At 39.0% G+C, this 22,053-nt stretch overlaps 1 protein-coding gene across 4 annotated transcripts in view; it reads left to right on the top strand.

Annotated features, from left to right (window-relative positions):
* DISC1 (DISC1 scaffold protein) overlaps nt 1-22,053 on the top strand; it is a 178,981-nt gene that overhangs the window by 39,938 nt on the left and 116,990 nt on the right. For 3 of the 4 annotated variants that reach the window (XR_013181410.1, XR_013181411.1, XM_077175602.1), the window contains exons 4-6: nt 15,601-15,751; nt 16,982-17,005; nt 19,089-19,218. Coding sequence is in view for 2 of the 4 variants with exons in the window: in XM_077175602.1 (XP_077031717.1) it covers nt 15,601-15,751; nt 16,982-17,005; nt 19,089-19,218 (305 nt within the window). In the remaining 2 variants the exon portion in view is untranslated. The remainder of the gene's footprint in view (nt 1-15,600; nt 15,752-16,981; nt 17,006-19,088; nt 19,219-22,053) is intronic. The other variant, XM_054630483.2, reaches the window with a different exon arrangement.

The raw sequence follows: 22,053 nt of genomic DNA, 5'->3' as shown, positions 1-22,053 counted from the left end.
CTGCTTTGCAGTAAATCTGGAAACCCTGTGCTTACAATCACTGCATTGATTGCATGATTATTTTATTTTTGCTTGTTTTAGAGTTGACTCTAAAATATTTCTACCACTCTTCCCAGTAACTGCCAAATTTCTTTCAAACTTGGCTTGATGATACAGGATATGAATCTTAAGCAATAGTGCTGAATTTTTAATCTTTTGTTAGTAATGGAAGCTGAGAATAAACTGAGTTGTGTATGAATTGAGTGGTGGAGGGATGTAGTGAGATGAGGAGAACCCGAACATCTTCCTTTCCCTTCTCTTCCCAAATTCCACAGTATTACTTCAGGCTTCCCTGGGTGACAAGGGTCATGTGTCTGTGTAGGTTGGGTTTTTGATCACTTAGCCCTAGGACTTCTGCTCCAGCATTAAAGTGGCTTGATGCTAATTTCTGTATTTGTATATGTTAATTTTATATTTTACAACATGTTGTGATGTTACAAATGATTAAGTGCTGCTTTTTTAAGAAGAAGGAAAAGGTGTTGATAAGACAGGAATAAGGAGCTAAAAGAAAGAAAAAACCCAAACCCACAACAGATTTCCTTTTTTGCTTTGTTTTGTGGTGGTCTGCATAATTATGTTTGCTTTTTGCTGTTTTAACCTATTTCAGTCTGTTTCAGGTGAACTGTCCATAAAATGGGTGTATCATCACATGCCATACTACAGTCCTTTGAGTTCTAATTAAATACTCCAAAGCCCACTGACCTCCAGTCATGAAATGACAGTAATGTTAGTTTGTCATGTCTTGGGAAAAAAATGAAGCACTTGAACGCTTTTTTTTTTTTCCCTCTATGATGTAGATTACAACAAAGTTATTTTCTGTAGTAGCAATTATTGGATGGAGTGACCTTTTCCAATCTAGACACTGATGTAGTGGAAGGGACATTTTTCCACTTGACCTTTATGCAATGTGTCAGTTTTTCCTGTAGTGCCAAATGAGTTGCAATTGACAGATTTGATGGAACACTAACTTGATGGGAGCTTATTGTTTGGAAGCAGTTATGTGTGGAAATGTGGAGCCTCTGGTAAATAACGTGATAAAAGTCATTTGCATGTCTTTTATCACTAAGGAACAACTTGCTTAGAAATGACCGCTGCCTAAATTGCAGTTTGAATGCTGGTTAGCTGAGATTCCAGTAAACCTTAGCAAACAGTGATATTTCAAAGTAAAATCCATTGGCTTATCTTTTTATTTCTGTGTTGCTTTGTAACCAAATAACAATGGTTTTCTGTACTTTATTCTTACTACTTGTTTTATAAAAAGAAAAGAGGAATAAAAGATAAACAGTTTTCAGTGTGTGACAAGGAAGCCATGTCTTTCAAGAGGCTGGCCATGTGTGTTTGTGTGTATGTGTATAATAGCTTTCTTGGTTATTTATTAATATGTTACAGAAATAATGGCCAGATATAATTTGGGAAGAGAGAAGTTCTGGTTCTGGGGAGGAGCAGGGAGTTATAAGCACATTCTGAGTGAGGGTGGTGGATAGCATAAAGGGAACCATAAAAGGAGAACCAAACTGTCCTGTCCCAGTGCTCCAGCTAGGAAGTGCAGATGTCAGCTGCTCTTCACATCTGTTAAAATAAGTAGGGAGAAGATTGTGTTTGTTGAGGAGAAACTTAAAAGCAAAGACCAAAAGTCAGTTATTTGAGGTGTCGTGTTCTAATCCAGTATCTCTTTCTGCTCTGGTGGAAGGCTCTTACACTTCTTCTAAATAAAATAATTCCACCTCCAAAATGGATAAGAAAAAGTTGTAGTAGAGTCAGGATTCACCTGAGACTACCGAAGTTATGAATTATTGTGGCTTTTTTGAAGCCATTGAGCAGCAGGACTGAGAAAAGAGCAACAAATGCCATCTGTCTGATCTACACATTTTACCACAGTTCTTCTTAAGCTGTCTTTTGAGGTAAAGTAAAAAGGAGCTGAATGGGTGTGGGAGGGGAAAGCAGCTCAGGTCTCTTCTGTTGGATTTGCAGGAGATATTTGGAAGGGGAAAAAAAATTAGGTGTTTATAGAGTTGCTGTTAACAACAGACACATTAACATATTATTTGTTACTTCAAAGACAATCTGTTCAAACAATTTCAATGGCAGGGGATGCTGCTGGGCAGAGTCAAGGTGGAAGGCTGGATAGGAATGTTTATTTTGCTGTGGTAAAACAGGTTGTGTGGGTGTATTGGCACAGAGTGAAATTCGTAGCAAGATTCACTAGTGTAGTAATTTTTTTGATTGTTACTCACAAAGAAGGTAGAGATTAGTTAATATGAAGCTGTATAAAAACTATTTTCTTGTGAAGTTTTCATTTGTAGCTAATCCATGCCACAAAAGATAGCAGGAGATGCTTGGAGGAGATGTGCTGCCGGGGCTGGAAGCAGAACCTGCATCTCATGAGCTGCAATTCTGGGGTCTACAACAGGATCACACTTGAAATATGTTTTGGCTTTTGTATGTGGATTCCTATAAAAATGACAGATCTCTCATCCTTTCTGGAGCACCTGCTTTTCTGAACCCTTTTTGGAGGTCATGGCAATATCCAAATCCCTCTCCCCAAGCTCTGTTTTTAGGTGTGCATCCATCAAACTCCCACTTTGCTACTTTTTCCCCTTCCCACCTGGCTCTGTCATCACAGACAGTGGTCTGGCAGCTTTCATTTCCAGCCCCTGGAGGCTCTGCTGAATAGGGGGAGATGCTGCTGGGGGCAGTGACACTTCATGGGCTCAGGCTGTGTAAGGCAGTGAGGCTGTGTGTAAAATTGTCAAGTCTTGTAGCTTGAAGTGTGAGGACCAGTGAAGGTACCTTGGCACTGCTGCATTCCACTCAGGTTGGGCATTTGAAGGGCTCTTCTGTGGATCTGCATGCTGGAGGAGGTTGGACTTCTTGCAGTGGCTCTCATTGAGTGGTCACTGCTGTTGTCTCATTCATAACTGCCTTGCTGAAAAGCACCAAAGTAGATTTCCAGAGCTGTGGAACTTCTTTAGAGAGCCTTTGTTCTTCCCCCTGCTCACCTCCTCCTGCACAGCTCTACCCTCTGTCCAGCATGCTTGAGGAATAGTTCTTACACCTAAAACACTTCCAGGAGCTCAGAGTCGGGATGAAAGGGGTAAAAAACTTAAAGTGCATATGAGAAAGGAAGTAGGGTGAGGAATAATGATTAAAAAAACCCAAAAACCTCCAGGATCCCATTTGTTGTAACAGGAAAGATGATGGGCTTTATCTGCTTTTGAAATGAGAAGATTAAGAGGTGACTCCAGTGAGTGAGAGTCTTTCATATGGAAAAATCTGCAAAGCTCAAATTATGAAAGGGTTAATACAAGGTTTCTTATGCAAGGAGCAGTTCAGGTTGTGTAATTACACCTATCCTTTTATCTGAAGATCTCACACAGGTGTTAATTAAGCCTAATGAGGCCCCTATGGAGCAATTGTTGCTATCTGTGTTTTTACAGACAGAGGACCTAGAAGCTGAAAGAAATAAGGTTATTAGTAATGCAGCACTGTAGAATTGGTGTTCATGGGAGAATACCCAGTGTGACTTGAAGCCACCTGGCACAGGCATGGCAGAACCAACCCATTCCATGAAACCATGCCAATGGTATATCCCAAATATTTTCTCTTTGCCTTAAAATGTGTAGGTATGTGTAGATGCATAAAAAGAAACTGTGGACTAAGAAAAATGACTATTTCTAGATGGGCCATCTTTATTATGCCTGTAACTACTCCTGGGTTTTCTTTTTTTTTTTTTTGGTATGCTGTTCTTGTAATTTGGAGGTTCCTGTGATACTTTGGTTAGCATCCAGTGTTTTGTGAGGCTTATGGGAGCCAGCAACAAGGAAAATATACCTGTGTTGCTGAGGTTTTTTATGCTAATTCCTTTCATGTGTTCATGTAAATCTTTTCAATGCTGAGCAGACACATTGTTTTGTCAGCTTACCATAGGGAAATCACACAGCTCCTAATTGTCGTTTTGCTTCCTGTAATACTTCTGAGCTGTTGATAATTCCACAAAAGAATTCTGAAAAAGTACTGGTGGATGGATGAGGATGGGTAAATAGAGAATTTTGAGATATTCTTATACTGCTTTGTTTGTAGAATGTTGGTTTTCTTAAGCAAATCATCTAAGCCTTTCATCATCTTCTGACCCTACCTCACATTGTGTAGGGTGGTTGCCTGCCTTGTATTTAGTTGTTCTATTCTTTTTCCCTGGTGGTGGAATTTGGGCAGCTCCAAGACCAAGCCTGACAAAATTGCTGCCTTGATTGTTCTTGGAAGCCTCTGTGACAGGCTGAACATGGTGGTGGCATTGACTGTCCCAATGCCATGGTGTGTTGGTAGAGATCTGTTTCAGGGAGGTGACGTCTCATCAGCTCAACAAAACACAAGCAATTTTTACAGTAAGAACCTGCTTAAGCTAATAAGAAGCTGCCAACATGAAGTATGGCTTGATAGCTGAGGAGATGCCTCCTCTGAGGTTCTTGCAGTGAGATGTGGCTTTGATCCAGTTCAGCCTGAGACTCTGTTTCTTCAGAGAAGTTCACTTTGTGCAGTGCTCTGAGCCCCACGAAGTTTCTGGTTTTTTCACAGAATTTGGTGACACTTTGGGGAATGTCAGGAATGCAGGATGTTTTTGAATTCAGGATCAATACTACAAAGTATGCTTGGGATTAATTTCCAGAGGGGAAAAATAAAAAAGGGGACGCAGCTTTTACATTTGATATTTTATATTATTTTTGGCCTTCCAAAGGAAGCTGCAGGATCCAAGTACAGTTCCACTGCCCCAAATTATTTAAATTGTTTTGTGTTTATGCTTTGGTACCACAGACAGACTTGGGAAAGCAATGTTGAAGATGGTAGGTAGGAAATAGACAAAAGCTTAGTACTTGTATGTGTAAGCTAAATAAACTGTAGGTGCAAGTCAGACAGCTAAAAAATTGTATTTCTTTTTCTGTTTTTAGAAAAGACTAGGGACGCAGATGCCAGCTGGAAGATATGGGAAGAGGATCAAGGGGCAGAAACAATGAGGAGAGAAACTGGGGTGTAAGGGTACCTGTGAATTGCTGAGAGGGAATTAATTAGTAAGGCCAAGTTCAAATGGAAGGGCAGGAAGCCAATCACCAAATATTGACAGTCAGCAGCTATTCTGTGTTTAAATTATTTTCTTTTCCATTAGATCCTGATTCCTGGAGCAATAATTTCCTGGTAGAAATTATTGGATCTGACTAGATAGAAGGCAGAAATTTTTTACGATGAGTGTGCTTGAAACACTGGAGCAGGTTGTGCAGAGAGGTGATGGATGGATTTATGCCCCATCTCTGGCAACACTGAAGGTCAGGCTGGATGGGGCTCTGAGCAGCCTGATGTAGTTGAAGATATCCCTGATTATTGCAGTTGGGTTGGACTAGATGACCTTAATAATCCATTTTTTGTTTCAACAGTCAGAATAGTCTGAGAACAAATGACAAATGTTGTCAACCATTCTCTCTTATTGCTTGATTTCTTAGGATATGGCCTTTACTGTATAAAGCAGAACAGTGTAACTGCTGTGTGCTAGAACAGTGATGGATGGTAGAAACTGGAAAAGTGACTAGGCTGAACTAAGTTAGCATCTTTTATTTGCTATTTTAAAATTTGCCCTTATTTTTTGAAATAAAGTTTTAAAACAATTTTTGGTTTTGCATCTACTGGTGCAGCATACTTGGGGAAGGCTATAAGCTCAATTTGTTGGTAAAGTTTTAGTTCTTGAAGAGCACTGGGAATAAAGAAGAAACAATGAAATTAGATTTATATATTTGAGATTATGTAGAGTATTAAATGTGAGAGTGGGAACCTGGAATACAAACAAACATTGAGCAGTATTGTGGGAGCTCAAGAAGGAGAATGCCAGGAACAAGAGAGGCAGGAAAAAAGATTGCTTTAACCTAAAGTAAAATTCTGGCATCCAGGTACTCATCCATAATGAATGAATGTACTGTTTTCAGCTCTGGTACCACAAAGACTTACTTTATTTTCTCTCTCCCCTTTTGTTTCTAGGAGCTTCAAGTTTCCCCACTGCACTTTTCAGAGCAATTGCTTTGGGGCCACATGCACACATTTGTATTCTCTTTATAGTTCTCTGTGTGTAATATTCAATCAATAAGAAATAGTATTTTATACCTTTTCATCAGCATGCCTTGCCACAGAAGGGAGATAACGTTGCCTAATTGCATTTTGTTCTGATGGTGTTGATCTGTAGCTGGTGGCTTAAGCAGAACTGCAAGCTGATTTCTTCCCCTATTTTAGTCCTTGGGAAACATAATACAATTTAATATACAGCACACTTCAAAATCTGTGCTGTTTTCTTTCAAACTTCAACTGAAAGCAATTCTACATCTACTCATTGGTGTTCCTTAACCTAGACTTTTTGCTGCTTTGTTCTGCATTTTTGCAACATGGCTTTTAAAAGTATGAAGATAAGCCTTTGTGAAACACTGCTTATGTTATCTATGCTACTTTGTGGTTTCTCCTGTGAAAAAAATAAAATCTTTTAAACAGTATGCTTTAGGATGGTGTTCTCAATATATTCAGGTTAGGCAATAATAAGGATCCTTTTCTTTGTTTGACAGCTGGATCAAAGCACTTTAGATTCACAATATGTTCTTAAATAGAGCCTGGTACAGAAAAGTCCCAACAAAATCTGTCTGTCTCTAGTTACAAAATCCTTGATATAAAAGCCCAGATATAGACAATCCCATATCAAAATTTCTTTCTGGAGAATTTAGATCTTTAAAAAAATGACAGATATCTCACAATATAATGCAATTAGTTGTAGAGCACTGCATGGTTTACTGTTAATTAAGTCACCTGTTTTCTGATCAATCCATGGCATTTATTCAGAGGCAGTGAAGATGTATGGATGTTGGCCTAGAGCTTCCTGGGGCAAGGAAAGGGACATGGTGAACTGGGACTGAATCCCCTTCAGTTGACATTGATATACAGCTGACAGTTCTTGTGTATGAACTGCACAGATTGGAAGCATCCACCAAGCCTTTTCTTCTACCATCTCCAATAAAAGAATAAGCTGTATTGCCAGCCAAGGAGCTTTGCATGGATCTCTGTGAGCTTCCTTGCCTTGTGAGATCTCTTTTAGAGTACAATTTTATTCACAATAGCTGTCTGTGCTGTTGTGCTGCATAGCCTGACATTTTTAAAGATAGAGATTTGACCTGGAGTCAGCGGTACGTGTTTTTCTTCATTTCTCTAAAATCTCATATGTAGTGACAGTACTGTCAGCGCTGCTTGCAGAATAATGTTGCTATCAAATAAAGGGCACAAGCAATCAGCTTTTTTCCCCTTTTAGTGTATCTTTTGATGTTACTGTAAGTTATTTTTATTGTAAAGTCATATTGGAAATGTAAGGATCTTTGTGGTTTTGTTGGAAACTTTGTGAAAGATTGTGGAAAGCAAACAGTCAGTGGGGCACTGTTTAATTTGTATTGTGAACTGGCTAAAGGAGAAATGATGTCTCCAATTTTCACATGCCTATCTTTGAATTCTTGTGATGTTTGAAGGAATTTGCAAATGCAGAAAATCTGAAGAGAAGGACTATAGGGGATAGAAGCTGTATGGATTTGTACTTTTCATGCAGTTACAAAGATTAATTACTAAGGTTGTCACATACAGAAAACTGCCCACTATTTCACTAACTGTTATCATGTCAGGCACATAAAAAATGTGATTACTTCTGCATTTAGAAAATTATGGAAGTAGTTAGTTTATGATCTAATGTGAAATATTTATGATGGTCCTAATATTAAAAATGTTGCTATTAAAGATACTATAGAACCTCAATCTTAATCTGAAATTTCTGAAAAAATTTCAGATTAAGAGCAATGGAGATTAAGCTGCTTCTAGTATGCTGAAATTATTGCCCCTAATTTTCACCCAGAGTATGGGTCTGATGCACTGTTCTCTCCATTTGTCCCTTTGCCTGTAATTTATTTTGTGGATTGTAAATTTATTGGAGTAGGGTTTCTTTCCCCCTACCCCCCCTTGTCTGAGCCTAGTGTAGTGCAGTTGGAACCTCTATTGGAGGCTCCTCTGTGAGATGCTATAATAATAACTACTTTCCTTTCAGGATAGTCATGTTACAGGAAAATGTAAGTTTATCCAAATAGTTCTACTGTCCTTAGACTCAGCCCAGAAATAACAGCTGTGGGGGTAGTTCACCCTACATTGCCAGGTGAGGAGAAAGTAGCATGAGAAAGCAAAAGTTTTCTGACGCTGGCCAAGTAACCAGAGAGATTAATTGTCCAAGTCAGGGCTTGGATATTTTTCTCTCAACCCTCAAATTTCCCAGAGGTGTGCTGGACAAAGCCCTTCTGGCTTTGTGGCTTCTTGCTTATGTTCCTGCTGATGTTGAAAGTAACTGCACCTACACTCTCACAAAACCTGTGGAGTTCTGTGGCTCGTGCCCCTAAATCCCGTTGAGTGTTGTTATTGAGGGCCAGAGAACACAGCACAGATCCAAGTGACAGTCTGTCAGTCATGCTGCTGCTGTGGAGCACTGGTCAAAATTTATCATAAAAGTCTGCCCCAAGCTTTGCATTAGGGACTTTCCGGGGAGAAATTTCTTTCTGGGGAGATAGATTTCCCAGTGTTAACTGGAGGTGTAAACTGTAGGTGGAAATCTTGGTGGTGTGCTTTTGAGGAAGCATCTGTTAAAATGTCTAAGAATGTAGCTTTTTGTTCAATCCTAAATGAATGCTCCTAAATTCAATATAAATTAGAGGAGGGAAATATCTGCCAATGTGTCATGCTTCCTTTTGTAATAACAGCTAAAAAGTGTCTGTTCTTGTATATTTTAAAGCTTTCAGACTTCCCAATTCTGCTGCAACACAGATGTTCAGTACACTAAATTCTGAAATGTTATATATTTTAAGGAGGGAGCAATTTCCTGGGTTGTAATTTGTGTGAACTGATGGGTGGAAAATGCAGAGCTTGCAGGGAGGCAGAGAGCATGCTTGAGCTGTCCTCCCTCTTAAGAAATCCTGTAGACAGTGTTCTCCATTGCTTCTCTTGAAGGGACTATTTTGAGTACCAGGTTTCCTTCCCTTTCCTCCTCCACCTGATTTATGTATAGGGGGTCTCATTGCTAGGAAAGGAGAAGGAATCTGAGGATAGGCAGCTGATACTGACTGCAGCAGGGGGAGCTTGTGGCATCAAATGCTACATCAGGTCATTGCTGGATATTTTGGTTACTCTGGTATCTTGAGTCTGTCAGAAAATGCAGGAGACTTACTCTCTTATACTCTTCTCATTGCTAGTCTTTTAACTTTAATCAGCACTATTGGAGGTAACTAACCATCAATGGAGCATCTCAGCAAGAATTAGAAGGCTTTATCATCTGTACTAAGACTGAGAAATAACTGAGGAATACACACAAAGCAAGGAATGATGGAGTTGTAGCTCCTGCAGCTTTTGGCCCTCCTGCTTTAGGGTGAATTTTGTGGCAGTAGCTTCTGACTCCAAAGGGTGTTCAGCAGCCAGGAGTTTGGTTTGTTCTGCTGTTCCTCAAGGTAGTCTTAATCGTTCAGGAGCAGAGCTGGAGTGTGAAATTGCTCAAAGTTGCCTTTTTGACTGGAATGGAAAAAGTTAAGTGGTAGGCAAGCGGGATAATTACATTTGCATTTTCCTCTACCTTTTTATGAGCTGAACATGAATGTTTGGCTGTGGTACCCCGGGGGTTATAGCCTTGGCTGGAAAGCTTTAGCCTCTGCTTACTGGCCTTTCCAGGAACTGCTTTTTCCATGACTGCTGGATGTATTTAATGGACCCCAGCCTAAATATAACTTTAGTTCAGATTAGGTGCATGAGCCTTTGGAAGGAATCTCCCAATTGTCCCATTTGCTATGCTTTGCTTTGCACTGTAGAGCAGTCTTGTAGTACAATGGGTTGGTTTTCTTCAAGTGAGGCAAAGTCTGAAGATGTGCTGTAGAGCTACCAGAGGAGTTCAACTATCTGTTCTTGATCCAAGGCATTGCACTAAACCTAGTTTGAAGTAGGACCTTCCGAAATGCAGATGTTGGGGCCTCAATACTGAACTGTTTTGCTCTGCAAATATTCTCCTTTTAATCCACAGTCAGCAGGGTAAGCATAACTCTGCTTCTCCTGTTGCTTCAGTGGTGTCTGTCCCCAGCCCCATGACTTCTTGGAGTCAGCCTTGCCCAGGTGTTCAGCTTGAGTTGACAGTGGCTTTATTTTGCTGTTTTCCACATGTAGGGCTGAATGGAAGGTAGGAAAGGTTTGGTCTATACTCATGACCAGACAGCACATGGTAAGGGCTAGCTGTTTGACTATCCAAGAGTAATCTGAAGCTGCATTTTATACATATCAAGTGTCTTTACTTTCGACTGTGTATATGTTTGGTACTGTTAAATGGTTAAATATTTCATCCTTAAGAGCAGATAGGTATTCCAGGTGCTTGTAATGCCTTCAGTTCTTATCACAGTATATGTCTTTATGTGTCATATTTGGATATGAATTGGTCTGCATTTTCTCCTGCAAGTTATTTTGCAGGAGGCCAAGCTAGTAACTGGGCTGTAGACACCTTGCTTACTAGTCTGCTCTCCAGATGTGTTTCAGTCACATATTCAAGCTTCACACTAGGCTCCTCAAGTTACCATATGGGGTATGTGTTTAAATAATCCATGATTCAATTTGTATTCTGTTATAATGTACTTTGGAGACCAAAAGCATAGATACCCTGAGAAGAGAAGCTTCTGGTGGATAGAAGGGAAGTTTTTTAGCTGACAGACATTAGAGATTCGGGAACAGCAAGGGGGCACTTTGCACCCTGGTTCTTGGTCTCCCCTCTAAAGTCCTGTTACTGTGTGTGGTTCTGGATACAGGCTGCAAGAGGGGTTGTTGGTTCTGAACCTGGGACTTCTTTGGTTCTTACAAAATACATAACTATTTAACTATCTCTGGTGGTGAGCATACAAGACACTTCCATCAACTTGGACCCTGACTGTTTTTAAGAAAGTGAATGGGGAGATTGTGTTTCCAGAAGTTCTCTAGCAGGCAAGAAAAAATATTTTAGAGCTGCAGCGTGTGAGTTATGGTTATAAATCCTACTTAAATCCTGTTTTAGGGCCTTCAGATTTTTGGGGATGCAAGGGCAAAGGGGAAGAGGTTATTAGTGAATTGTGGAGCAAGATCAAATGACCTTCCCTAGTTGAGCTAGCTGAAGGAACACTTTTTTAATGCCCAGCAATTCGTAGAATAGCATGATTGATTATCTTCCCACTTATTAACGCAGACATAAATAAACATAAATATATGCAGTACATAGCAAATTAGGTTCTGTCCTTACTGAGATGATTTTCTTAAATGTTTTTTAAATGATGATAAATCGTTCTGATAAAGAGAATCTTTTCTTTGGAGGAATAAAACCAATGTTAGAGTGCTTAAAAAGTAGAGAGGTAGCCAGATGTTCTCACATGGTCAATTAGAAGTTATGGAAATTGCTTCCTTTACTCAAAGCTATTACAAAGCATGATCTTTGGAGACACTACTGTTCTCAGACTGCTGCTTGTTTAATTGAGAACAGCAGTTAGTCAGCATCTTCCAGGTCTGTGCTATGGTTGGCTTTAAAGTGAGTGGGATGTCAGAGGTACACTGGCAGTAGTGGATTGTACAGTAATGGCTTGCAGTGGAGGGTAATTTAAGAGTTAAATTTTACTCTTTGGTCTGAAGTAGGAGCTTTGTCTAGGGCATCTGTAGGACTCTTCAAGGCAGCAAGCTGGAACCAGAATGTAGTGAAATAAAATGCTGATAAAGAGAATTAGGCCTTATTTTAAATGCTTCTGTAAAATAGTATGTATTGATTACCTGAAAGTTTGTTAATTTAAGAACTTCATCAAATGTGGGGGGGATTGCTTTTGGCATGTAAGCTGTCCACTAAGTAACTTATTTTGAAGTAAGGAATGGGATAGAGAAAGTATTAAGCCTTTCCTTGTAATGCATAAGGAGTGCATGTGGTTTCTTTTGGTGTCTCAGTCTATCAGCAAGTTCTTGGATTTTTTTCTCTGTTGGAATAACTTGTTAAAACACTAAAATGAAAGTAAAAGAAAGTTGTGTCTGTGAGTCTGATGACTTAGCAATAGCAAAGGCCTTCTGTGTCTGCTTCTTGGCTCAAAAATCCTAGAAAATATAGTGGAAGAGATCACACAGAATCACACAGAATATTCTGAGTTGGAATAAGAATCATCAAAGTCCAATTCCTGACCCTGCAGAGGGCAGGAGAAGAAGAATCACATGATGTGCCTGAGTGCATTATCCAAACACTTCTTGAACTCTGTCAGACTTGGTGCCATGACAGCTTCCCTGGTGAGCCTGTTCCAATGCCCAACCACCCTCTGGGTGAAGAACCTTTTTCCTAATATTCAGCCTAAACCTCCCCTGATGCAGCCTCAGGCCATTCCCTCGTGTCCTGTCACTGGTCACCACAGAGAAGAGATCAATACCTGCCCCTCCTCTTCCTCTCATGAGAAAGTTGTAACTGCAATGAGATCTCCCTTCAGTCTTCTCCAGGCTGAACAGACCAAGTGACCTCAGCTGCTCCTCAAATTCCTTCCCCTCAAGGCCCTTCACCATCTTCATTGCTCTCCTTTGGGCACTCCCAAACAGTTCAATGTCTTTCTCATATTGTGGCACCCAGAACTGCCCCCAGCACTTGAGATGAGGCTGCCCCAATGCAGAGCAGAGCAGTCCCTCCCTTGCCTGGCTGGTGATGTTGTGCCTGATGCTCCCCAGGACAGGGTTGGCCCTGCTGGCTGCCAGGACACTGCTGGCTCATGTCCAACTTGTCATCAACCAGGGTCCCTAGGTCCCTTTCCATGGTGCTGCTTTCTAGCATCTCGTTCCCCAGTCTGTCCATACATCCAGGGCTGACCCATTTCAGGTGCAGAATCTGGCACTTTCCCTTGTTCAAACAAGGGAATGCATTTGGTTTTTCTGGCCTCAGCCCTTAAACTCTGCCAGAGGTATTCCTGAGAGATGTTTGTCTGACCTGAAAACCAACACTGGAGGGGATTTCCTGTCTAACCCTGGCAGTTAGTTTTAGTGCTTCACTATATCCAATGTTTTTTTCACATACCATTTGCTGCAACTCAGGTTTGTTACTGAGGACTCAAGTTCTAAGAGAACATTCTATTACTGCTTTCTTTGCAGCTTGCTGGCTTGTAGTAGTACTGGAAGTTACCTCAGTCTTTATCTCTGCTAGTCTGAGGAACCCTGCTTATTTCCCTCTTTCACATCCTGTTGGCTAGACTTCTGATAATTTCCATTACTTGTGTTTGATCCAGATTTCTGCAGCACTAAAAGCTGGATTGAGATGAGCCTTATTTGCATGGTTCCCTGCTCTGCAGCTGGCACTGAGGCTCTTGGGTCTCTCCATGCACTAAAGATATCACCCAGGTCAAATGGCACAGATCTCCTTTCCAGGAGAGGATTCTAAAAGCTGATTGCTGCAGTGTTCAGCTCATTGGTGCTGGAGTCTCTTAAGTCATAACCCTTAAGTGTGATGGTGAAAAAGGGTAAAAAAAACATTTAGTGCAGAGAGCTAAGTGAATATGAGCAGCCATATTACTTATAAGATGCCATTGGAACAAATTGTTTAGAAACGTCTGTTAGTAGAAACTAATTGAATACTGTGTAGATTGGAATATATGAAGCAGGATGCAGCCAAGACTTAATGAGAGAGAGAGAAGGAATTGGCATGTGGATTCCCTCATCTGTTCCCTTCCCAAAATAGCGTGTTTCTAGGGCCAGGAGGGGTAGGAGTAGAACGATGGAACAACTGGACACACAAACACAGTTCAGCATAATTATGGTGAAGAACAATGATGACGTTGTTAAATGGCTATAGAGGGTTGCCACAACTCCCAGGAAGCCCAGTGGCGAATGGTGTGAGTAAAAGGAAGTGTTTCCATGTGGTTTGGCATTCAGTGGTCATTGGTCACTAGCCAACCCTCTCAGCCCTCACTATTCTGTTTGTAACAGTGGTGTTTTCGATGGTTGAGTTTGAAATGCCAAGTGGCACATTAGCATGCAAGTGCTGGTATGTTTTTCTGGTCAAAATATGGGGTTGGGAGTCTGATCTCAGCTCACATTTCAGCTCCAGTGTGGTGATAGGGATAGGGTAAATCTGCTTAGCTGTGGCCCCTGAGAAATGCATCACAGGTGTGGTTCACCTCCACTACTTTGCAGGGATATTATATGCATGGGTAACATGAAGGGTAGGGTGCTCATTTCAGCAAGGGCCTTCTGACATTTTGCGTGTGGATGACAACACAAAAGTGAGTTCACCCTGGAGAGCAGTGTGCTGGGACAGGGAAAAGATCTAGTTTTATTAGGAAGGTCTTTGTCTTTATTCTACCCTGTTGGCGCAGAAGCAGAATGGAGATCAATACTAATGATAGATTATTGTAAAAATGCATAATTTCTCTAAACCAGCAAATGTAAGCAACTTCTCGTGTTAAATCCCCTCAGAGGATAAAGAAAGAAAATAAGCAATAAAAAGCATGCACAGATGGATGCTATTCTGATAGTAACATATTGAAAATGTTAAAAGGATTGCTAATCACACAAAATTGTATGCAGTGAGGTCACAAGCAGAGTACTGAACTGTAAAGGTTTTCCATTTGTGGGTTAGCTCAAAACTCTCTAATTTGACTAATGTATCATCAAAGGTGTTCTGTCTTGGATGGCAGGCTTGTTATCTGTCATATATGTGATTTTGTTGGTATAGTGGCACAATAGAAGATACATGTACTGCATTAAGAATTAGTAGTTAGAATGATGTTCCTTTGTTTTCTGCACAGGGACAGAAAACAAATAAGTAACTTATATAAGAGAAGTGGTTACTCTAAGAAATGTGTAGGGTTATGGTAGAATCAAAGCAGTCTCTTGGGGACTACTGTTATTTTTTTTTAAAGTTGGAGGTAAATCTTTTTATTTTTGGATGATAAACTGAGCATAATTCAGGAGAGCCTGGAACGTGATAATTGTTTAATTGCTATAATTGCACATGCATTTTCTGCTGAAGTACGCTTTTTTATCATATGTGATTCTTCTGTTCTTGACCTAATAACAATACAAATTTTTAATAAGGTCAGAACTTAAATATGTAACTGCTGTCTAGGTTTTAAGACAAACTGAAGCAGTGAAAAGTAGCGCTTTTCCTAGAATTTAATTCTCATCTGTTACTCTAGGAAGAGCATGGATGATAACTTTGAGCCAATTCTTTGGAGCCCTATGAAATTAAAAAAGTACTGGGAAGCCTGCAGTTTTGCCCTTGTTGTAGAAAAAAAGTAGCTTGGCATCTTGGTTTTCTGCTGTTTTACATTGTAGTCTTGTTGATTTGTCCTTGGGCAGAACAGACCAATATATTTTATGAAAAGAGGAAGAAGAAGAACCATCGGAGAGGTGGATTTTACTTTTTGTTGAGAGACTATTTCCCTCCCCCCAGGTAAAACAGGATCCTTTCATCACTGTTTAACTTTTTTTTATTATTATCTTTTATTTAATTTCTAGCTGATAAATTTAGACGGAAACTGGAAGAACTGGAGAAGGAGAAAAATTCTTTAAAATTTCAGCTTCCTTCAAGGCATCCCTCTGTTAGCAGTTTTTTGGATAGGTTCATGACCCAAGTTCAGGCAACGTTGCACTGGGCTGCTGATAATTGGTAAGTTCGTTGATTCATTATTGTGTAAAACAGTGCTTCTATTTTTCTCAAAATGCAGAATACACTTATGAATATCTATAATAAAGAGTTTTAATGACCATCTAACATGTCCATATGGAGCTTGTTTATGAAAATCCCACTCTGCCCCCCCCCATTTTTTTTTTTCTTTCTACAATTCTTTCAGAATTCCCCTCAGAAACATTGATCATGATGAACTGGCTAATTAAATGGAATGTTTCTCATTGATGTTGAGTGGGAATGGGTTTGAATCCTTGACACGGCAGCTTGAGCATACAACAGTAACGCAGCTTGAGCAACGCTTCCCTGTGGAGTTAATTCTGATGCTCCCTTTCAGGCAATGAAAGGATATTTAAATATAAAATAAAAACCAGATTATTTTTGATATGAATAGATCTTTGGGAACTTCCTTTTGTGTGCCACTTCTTAGATAGCAATATTGAGCTCAGCACTGTACAAAGTCACAAAAATAAATTCTAAACCTCATCTTGAAGGGATAACTTCAAAGATGGGAGGAAAGTGAGATGTGTCAGATGGCCCGAGAGGAATAGGTTAGGGAAAAAAATAGTCTCTATTTCTTGGTCTGCCTTAATCTGTGCTCCTAGTTACTGTTGTTAGAAGAGGATACTTCATAGGAATTGAAAGCTATTCTCAAATGCAATCACACAAATGAAAGAAGAGAAGCCTTTTGTTTTCTGGCAGCTTGTTAATATAAAGGCTGCAGTGTGCTAGTCAGTATCTTCATGTGTAATTTTTGATAGACATGAAAATTAGATAAAATCAGTACAGATAATAGGGTTTTTTTTGTGAAATTGGAGAATTCAAAGGTATTTTTAGTCTCTATTTATAGCATCTAGTAATAAGGATGGTTTATAAGAAGCTGCATTCCTTCAGAGCTGTTTCCTTTTACCATCTGAGGCTCTAGGAGGCTGTTTTAGCATTCCTTAAAGATTAGGATACACCATTCTCTCTTTTTTCATTAATATGTGTTTGGTCTATGCATTAATTTGTAGTAATGATTTTGACATTAGAAGTAGTGTTGTCTTCTTTGTCATGGAAATTGAGTCACTAAAGCATTCCTCAGATACAGTTTGCTTATTTTTATCCTGTAAAATGTATATATAATGCTTTTATATATAAAATAGATGTTATATTTATGAAAGTGTTCCTGTTCTTTGGATGATTACATCTGTAACTCTTCTCTTTGCACAGGTCTGAGCAGTGCCAGTCTTCAGGGTCAGATGAATATCCTCTTCCCTTTTCTGTCTTGTGCACACTCCTTTCTTTGAGCTTAAGTTCAACTACTGTTGTTGTGACACCCTTTTATTTGCTTGCTTGATTCTTGTAGCCTTTTATGTTGCTTTTGTCTGTGCCTGACTCATTGATACAGCAAGAGTACCCTTTGTCTTCTGTACAGGGGTTTAAGTCCTTTCTGTTCCAGCAATATTTTTAGATACTACAGCGGAAAACATAACTTCTTCCTCAAGGAAAATTTGTAGGCTTCAGTTTTTATTTTCATTTTTAATTGGAACAAAAGCAGTATACCCAAGAAGACTTTTTTTTTTTTTTGCCTGGAAAATTAAAGAGATGATCGGACTAGCCTTAGAAGACTAGATCATGGCAATTTTACTGTAGTCAAGGCAATCTCATATTTTTGCAAGAAAAGTGTGTATGGCAGCTTATTTAAGATATGAAGCTGAAATTCATGCCTCAATTTTGTTTTACTTGATTAAATTATGAAATGAGTTTTTAAGTGAATGCATTTGATATTGACACAGAATACTGGGGCATGTGGTGGGAGCCAGATTTGGTTGTTTCGCTTAGGAACAGCAAGTGTTGTGGTTGTGCAATCAGTCAGGTTTGGTGAGATCAGAAAGATCTTGTTTGTCTTCCAGCAGTACCAAGTAGACAGACACACATGGAATTTTCAAGGTTCTGAAAATAAACTATGTTTATAATGGATTTTTTTTCTAAATTTTGACCAGCCATTAGGAAATTCATTATGTACATCTCTAGGAATGATGCAGCTCCAGCTTGAAGAAGGTGGCTTCAGAGCTGCTGGGAAGTGTGGTTGGTTGGAGCCACAGGAACCTGTAATGTTTTTAAGGCACAGTGATGGCCCAGCACCTCATAATAGGGATGTCTCTTTGGTGCATGCTGTTAATACAGAAATGCAGTTACACTGTCGTTATGTCTATCTTGCTTAATGATACCTATGTTAGTGCTGAAGCTTTATTTTGCTTTTTCAGTACATTCTGCAGCCCACAGAGTGGGACTAAAACAAGTGTGTCTTTTGATGGTCCTGCAGAATAGATGAAAACCTCTTTTTCTACACACTTGTTAAACACCTGTGCATGGAGATCATAATTGTGTGATTCATCATGCTTAAGCCAGACTTATGATGCATGTTTTATATGTGGTGTGGATGGATTTCCTTTGCAAGATTACAGTGGGAAGTCATGCCTTGTTTGAGATGCAGTATTTTTTAAAGAAGATACTGAAATGTAGCTGTACTCTTTATGTGGAGATGCATGTACTTTTCTCTAAAGATGCACACAGAAACGCAATTGCCCCTTGCAAGCGCACGTGCCCTTAGGAGGGAACATGGATTTGCATTGTTTGCAGGTGCATTTTGAGAGGCAGATTATGGAATTGATACTTAACATAATGTGCTGATTACCTTGGAGTCCAGTCATGCAAAGATTTACAACTGAGGGTTGTGCAGATGACTGGGAGGAAGCCCACTGATTGTGATTTTGAAAGAACTCGCTGTGCAAGAGAGAAGTAAAATTTGGCATTGTGGAGCAAACACTCCAGATGATCTCTAATGTAGTCTCCAAAAGCTGACAGAAGCTGCAAAAATGGCTTTGGCAAGTTTCTAAACTTCTGTCTAAGAGATTTTTCTCTGTATTGATAGAAACTACATGCCTTAGTTTTGTCTCTTTCAAGGCAGTGATGGATAAATTTCTGAAATATGATAAAGCTGGGGGAAGCCTGAAGCTATACAAGCTTTCCATTTTCTTTCTTCATCATGTTGTAAAAACAGTGCAAATGTTTGAGATAATAAAGGAAGATATGCCAAGGGAAAAAAACCTCTTGTTCTCTAACTGTATCTGTTTGAAATGTAATCATTCTGGTGGTGGAGTGTTATGACTCTAAAGGTAACATGTAGCATTCTGATCAGTTGATCAGAAATAAACTGATCAGTTTAATCCTTAAGACACTGAAACTCATGAAAACCACTAATTTTTAGCTGTTTTTTTCTTGTTTGTTTTTTTTTTTTTGGGTTTTTTGTTTTTTTGTTTTTTTTTTTCCAAAGGGTTAGACATGAAGAAAATGGTCTTTGTCATGAAAAAGAGCTCAGACTTTTGAGATCAACTTCCCAGGAGAGGACGCAGGTTTCAGCCACAAAACGAAACCAGCTTTTTCAAGAAAAGAAGCGACTACAGGTAACAGGACTGCAAAGTTGTGCATAGGAGCCAGTGCTGTGTGGGGAAAACCTTGTAAGCTGTCACACAGAATTAAATAAATTTATTGTAATAGCGACTTTGCTTCTGTGTAGTAATTAGAGCCTTGGCTGGAGTCCAGTCGATAATCTAAGTGATGATTGGAGATGGCAGCCACAGGAGTTGTGTTAATCTCATTACAGAAATGCAGAGCTGGAAGGTTTGGTGGCTTGTGTGCATGCTTAAACTTTCCTCATTATCTTTTTAAGTGTGCTCTTTGTTATAATTTGATGTTTTAATATTACACTGATCTTCCAAAGTTTTTATTTGAAGACAAAAAGTTTTCATCTGTTTCTGCTTAGAATTTACTATAAATGCATGATTTACCAGCTTTTATTCCTGAAAGATGATTGATGCTTTTCATAAGGATGAAGGAATCATCATGGAGCAGTTAGCATTTGCTAACAATAGCATTACAATGACACATGATGTCACAACGTGATAGTTTGGCAAATGGAATGTTTCAAGATGGCATTAGTCCAATTTTAAGTCTACAAGCCTTCTAAGCAAAATTTAGCTTTTTCTTTTCACCATCCTTCAAAAATCTCAATGTACTGTCTGGTTATGTGTCTTTTAAACCTTGGTGATCACGCTCAGTAAAGTGGCACCTTAGAGAGCTAATTTTTCTTTTTTTCTGTGGTCTCATCTTGAAATTATTTTTTGGGATATTTTCATTCCTTTGGTGGATCCAATATTATAGTAGTCTCTGTGTGTGTCCACACATAAATTTATATATATAAAAAAACCTTGTAGAGAAATAGAGAAAAACATCTTATGTGGTCATTACAAAATTGTACTTAGGTGAAGAAATGTCTTTTTTTTATCCTATTCATCGCCTTTGTATTTTTTAGGTTCATTTCATCAACAAGAGGAGAAATAGTGTAGTTCAGCATTATAAGCATGTAGAAAATTTTCTAAATCTAGGCATCTAAGAGCTACCTCAAGATATTGAACTGAAGACTGCTGTACTTAAGACTCCACAACAGCTAATTTTTACACTTGGTCAAGCTGAATCTTTATTCTTCTGTGGTTATACTATGGAAAAACTAACCAAACCATTATACAGGCATGCTATTTATTAGCATTTTATCAAAACTACTGGGAATTCAAGGTTCTGGGGAATGCTGATCTGTGGTGAGTGTATGCACCCAGGAATCCCTAAAGATTGCTCCTGTCCAAAATCTTGCATGATCAGAAGTAATTTTTTTAAAAATTTTCCTCAGCCCTGCTTTCTTTACTTTTTCTTCTGCTCTCTTCTGTTGGTTCTGCATTTGTATTCAGGGATTTGGAAACCTGTGGTAGTATCTATAATTTATGTATTAATATTTCTGTTGCAATCTCTACTTCATGGAGACCATCAGTCCATAAGTGAGGCTGGAGGTGTACAGTCAGTGCTGATTAGCTGTTGTGTTGGAAATCCCAGTTTAAACTTGAATCTGCAAAGTAGAACTCCAGCTTATGTTTAGTCATATGAATATCATCTGCTGCTCCATGTTGAGACTTTAGGCCTTTTTTTATCTGTCCCTGGAGGCTCACCAAGAGCATGCTAAAGGCTTCTTTGCATTTCTGGAAAAGAATGCGGGAGTATTCGAGTTTACTGATTAAAATTTCCATGCTCTCAAGAATGCCTGTGAACTATTCCTGAGCAGAGCAGCTTTCTTTCTGTGAATGCAGACTGTGTGCTTCTAGTATCTATTTATGTTGTACATTTCAATACTAAAAGTGTGATTATAAAACCAGATTCTGTTCATCTTGCTTTCTGTTCCCATGTAGGTTGCTTATTGCAGTGATTGCAATTACTACATTTTCACAGAGTATGGAGGTCTCTGTATTAAGCAGGGCCTATTAAGATTTTGGCAGTATTCCCAAGCCAGTAAAACAGAGGCAGAATTGTCCTTTGTGCACACTAAAAGCCTAATTTGAGACTGAAAGAAACAAAACTGATGTTTTTGGTCTGCTGACCTTTCTGTCCTTGACAAATGCCTGTGGGTTGAAACATGGGCTACACCATTCTCTTCTTGCTATGTCTAAAACCATAGAAGGAGGAAAATAATTGAGGAACCTAGTGTGCAGGACTATTAGAAGTTGAAATTTTGGAGCTAGTCAACCTTTGAATGTACAAGGACCATTTCTTGTTCTAAGTATACTTGAGAAAGCTGGTTACAGTGCAGCAAACCTGAAAGTGTGTTTGTTAACAAAATTTGTGAACTAAACTTCATGCAAATTGCATTGAAAACATTAAAAATAATGTTAAAGTTATCAAGTGAAACCCTAAAAAGCAAAGAAATGCCAAAGTCTTATCTGTGTATAGTACATATGTTTTATAAGAGTCTGTAATATTGAATTATGCCTTTTAGATCCCTGCCTCATACATAACTGAAGTGTCTGTTCAGATATTCAGAATACTATTTTATCTTCATTACTCAGTATTTGACCCCAGAACCCTTTTACTGTGTGCCACTCTTTTGAATAGAAGTTTATTAATTTGTGAGTGGGCTCCTTTTATAGTATTAATCAACATGGCATCTTAGTGATTCAAACCCACTTAATTTTATCTCTGCAACACCATTTTGGGTGTTACTGCCATTTGCTCAGCTGCAGAATGGAGAAATGAATTGCCATAAAAAGCCATATGGTTGATTCTAGTGTCAGTTTTGTAATGCCTAGTTTTTTACTTATTAAAGACTTGGTTTTTTGTTTTTCATTTTTATTTTTAGTTGGACTGAATGTGATCAGAGTTTGAAATTGAGCTTTGATTTCTGTTGAGTGCCTATAGAT

This window comes from Agelaius phoeniceus, chromosome 3, assembly GCF_051311805.1.
Source record: "Agelaius phoeniceus isolate bAgePho1 chromosome 3, bAgePho1.hap1, whole genome shotgun sequence".
Taxonomy (NCBI): domain Eukaryota; kingdom Metazoa; phylum Chordata; class Aves; order Passeriformes; family Icteridae; genus Agelaius; species Agelaius phoeniceus.
This window is presented reverse-complemented; position numbering and strand designations above follow the sequence as displayed.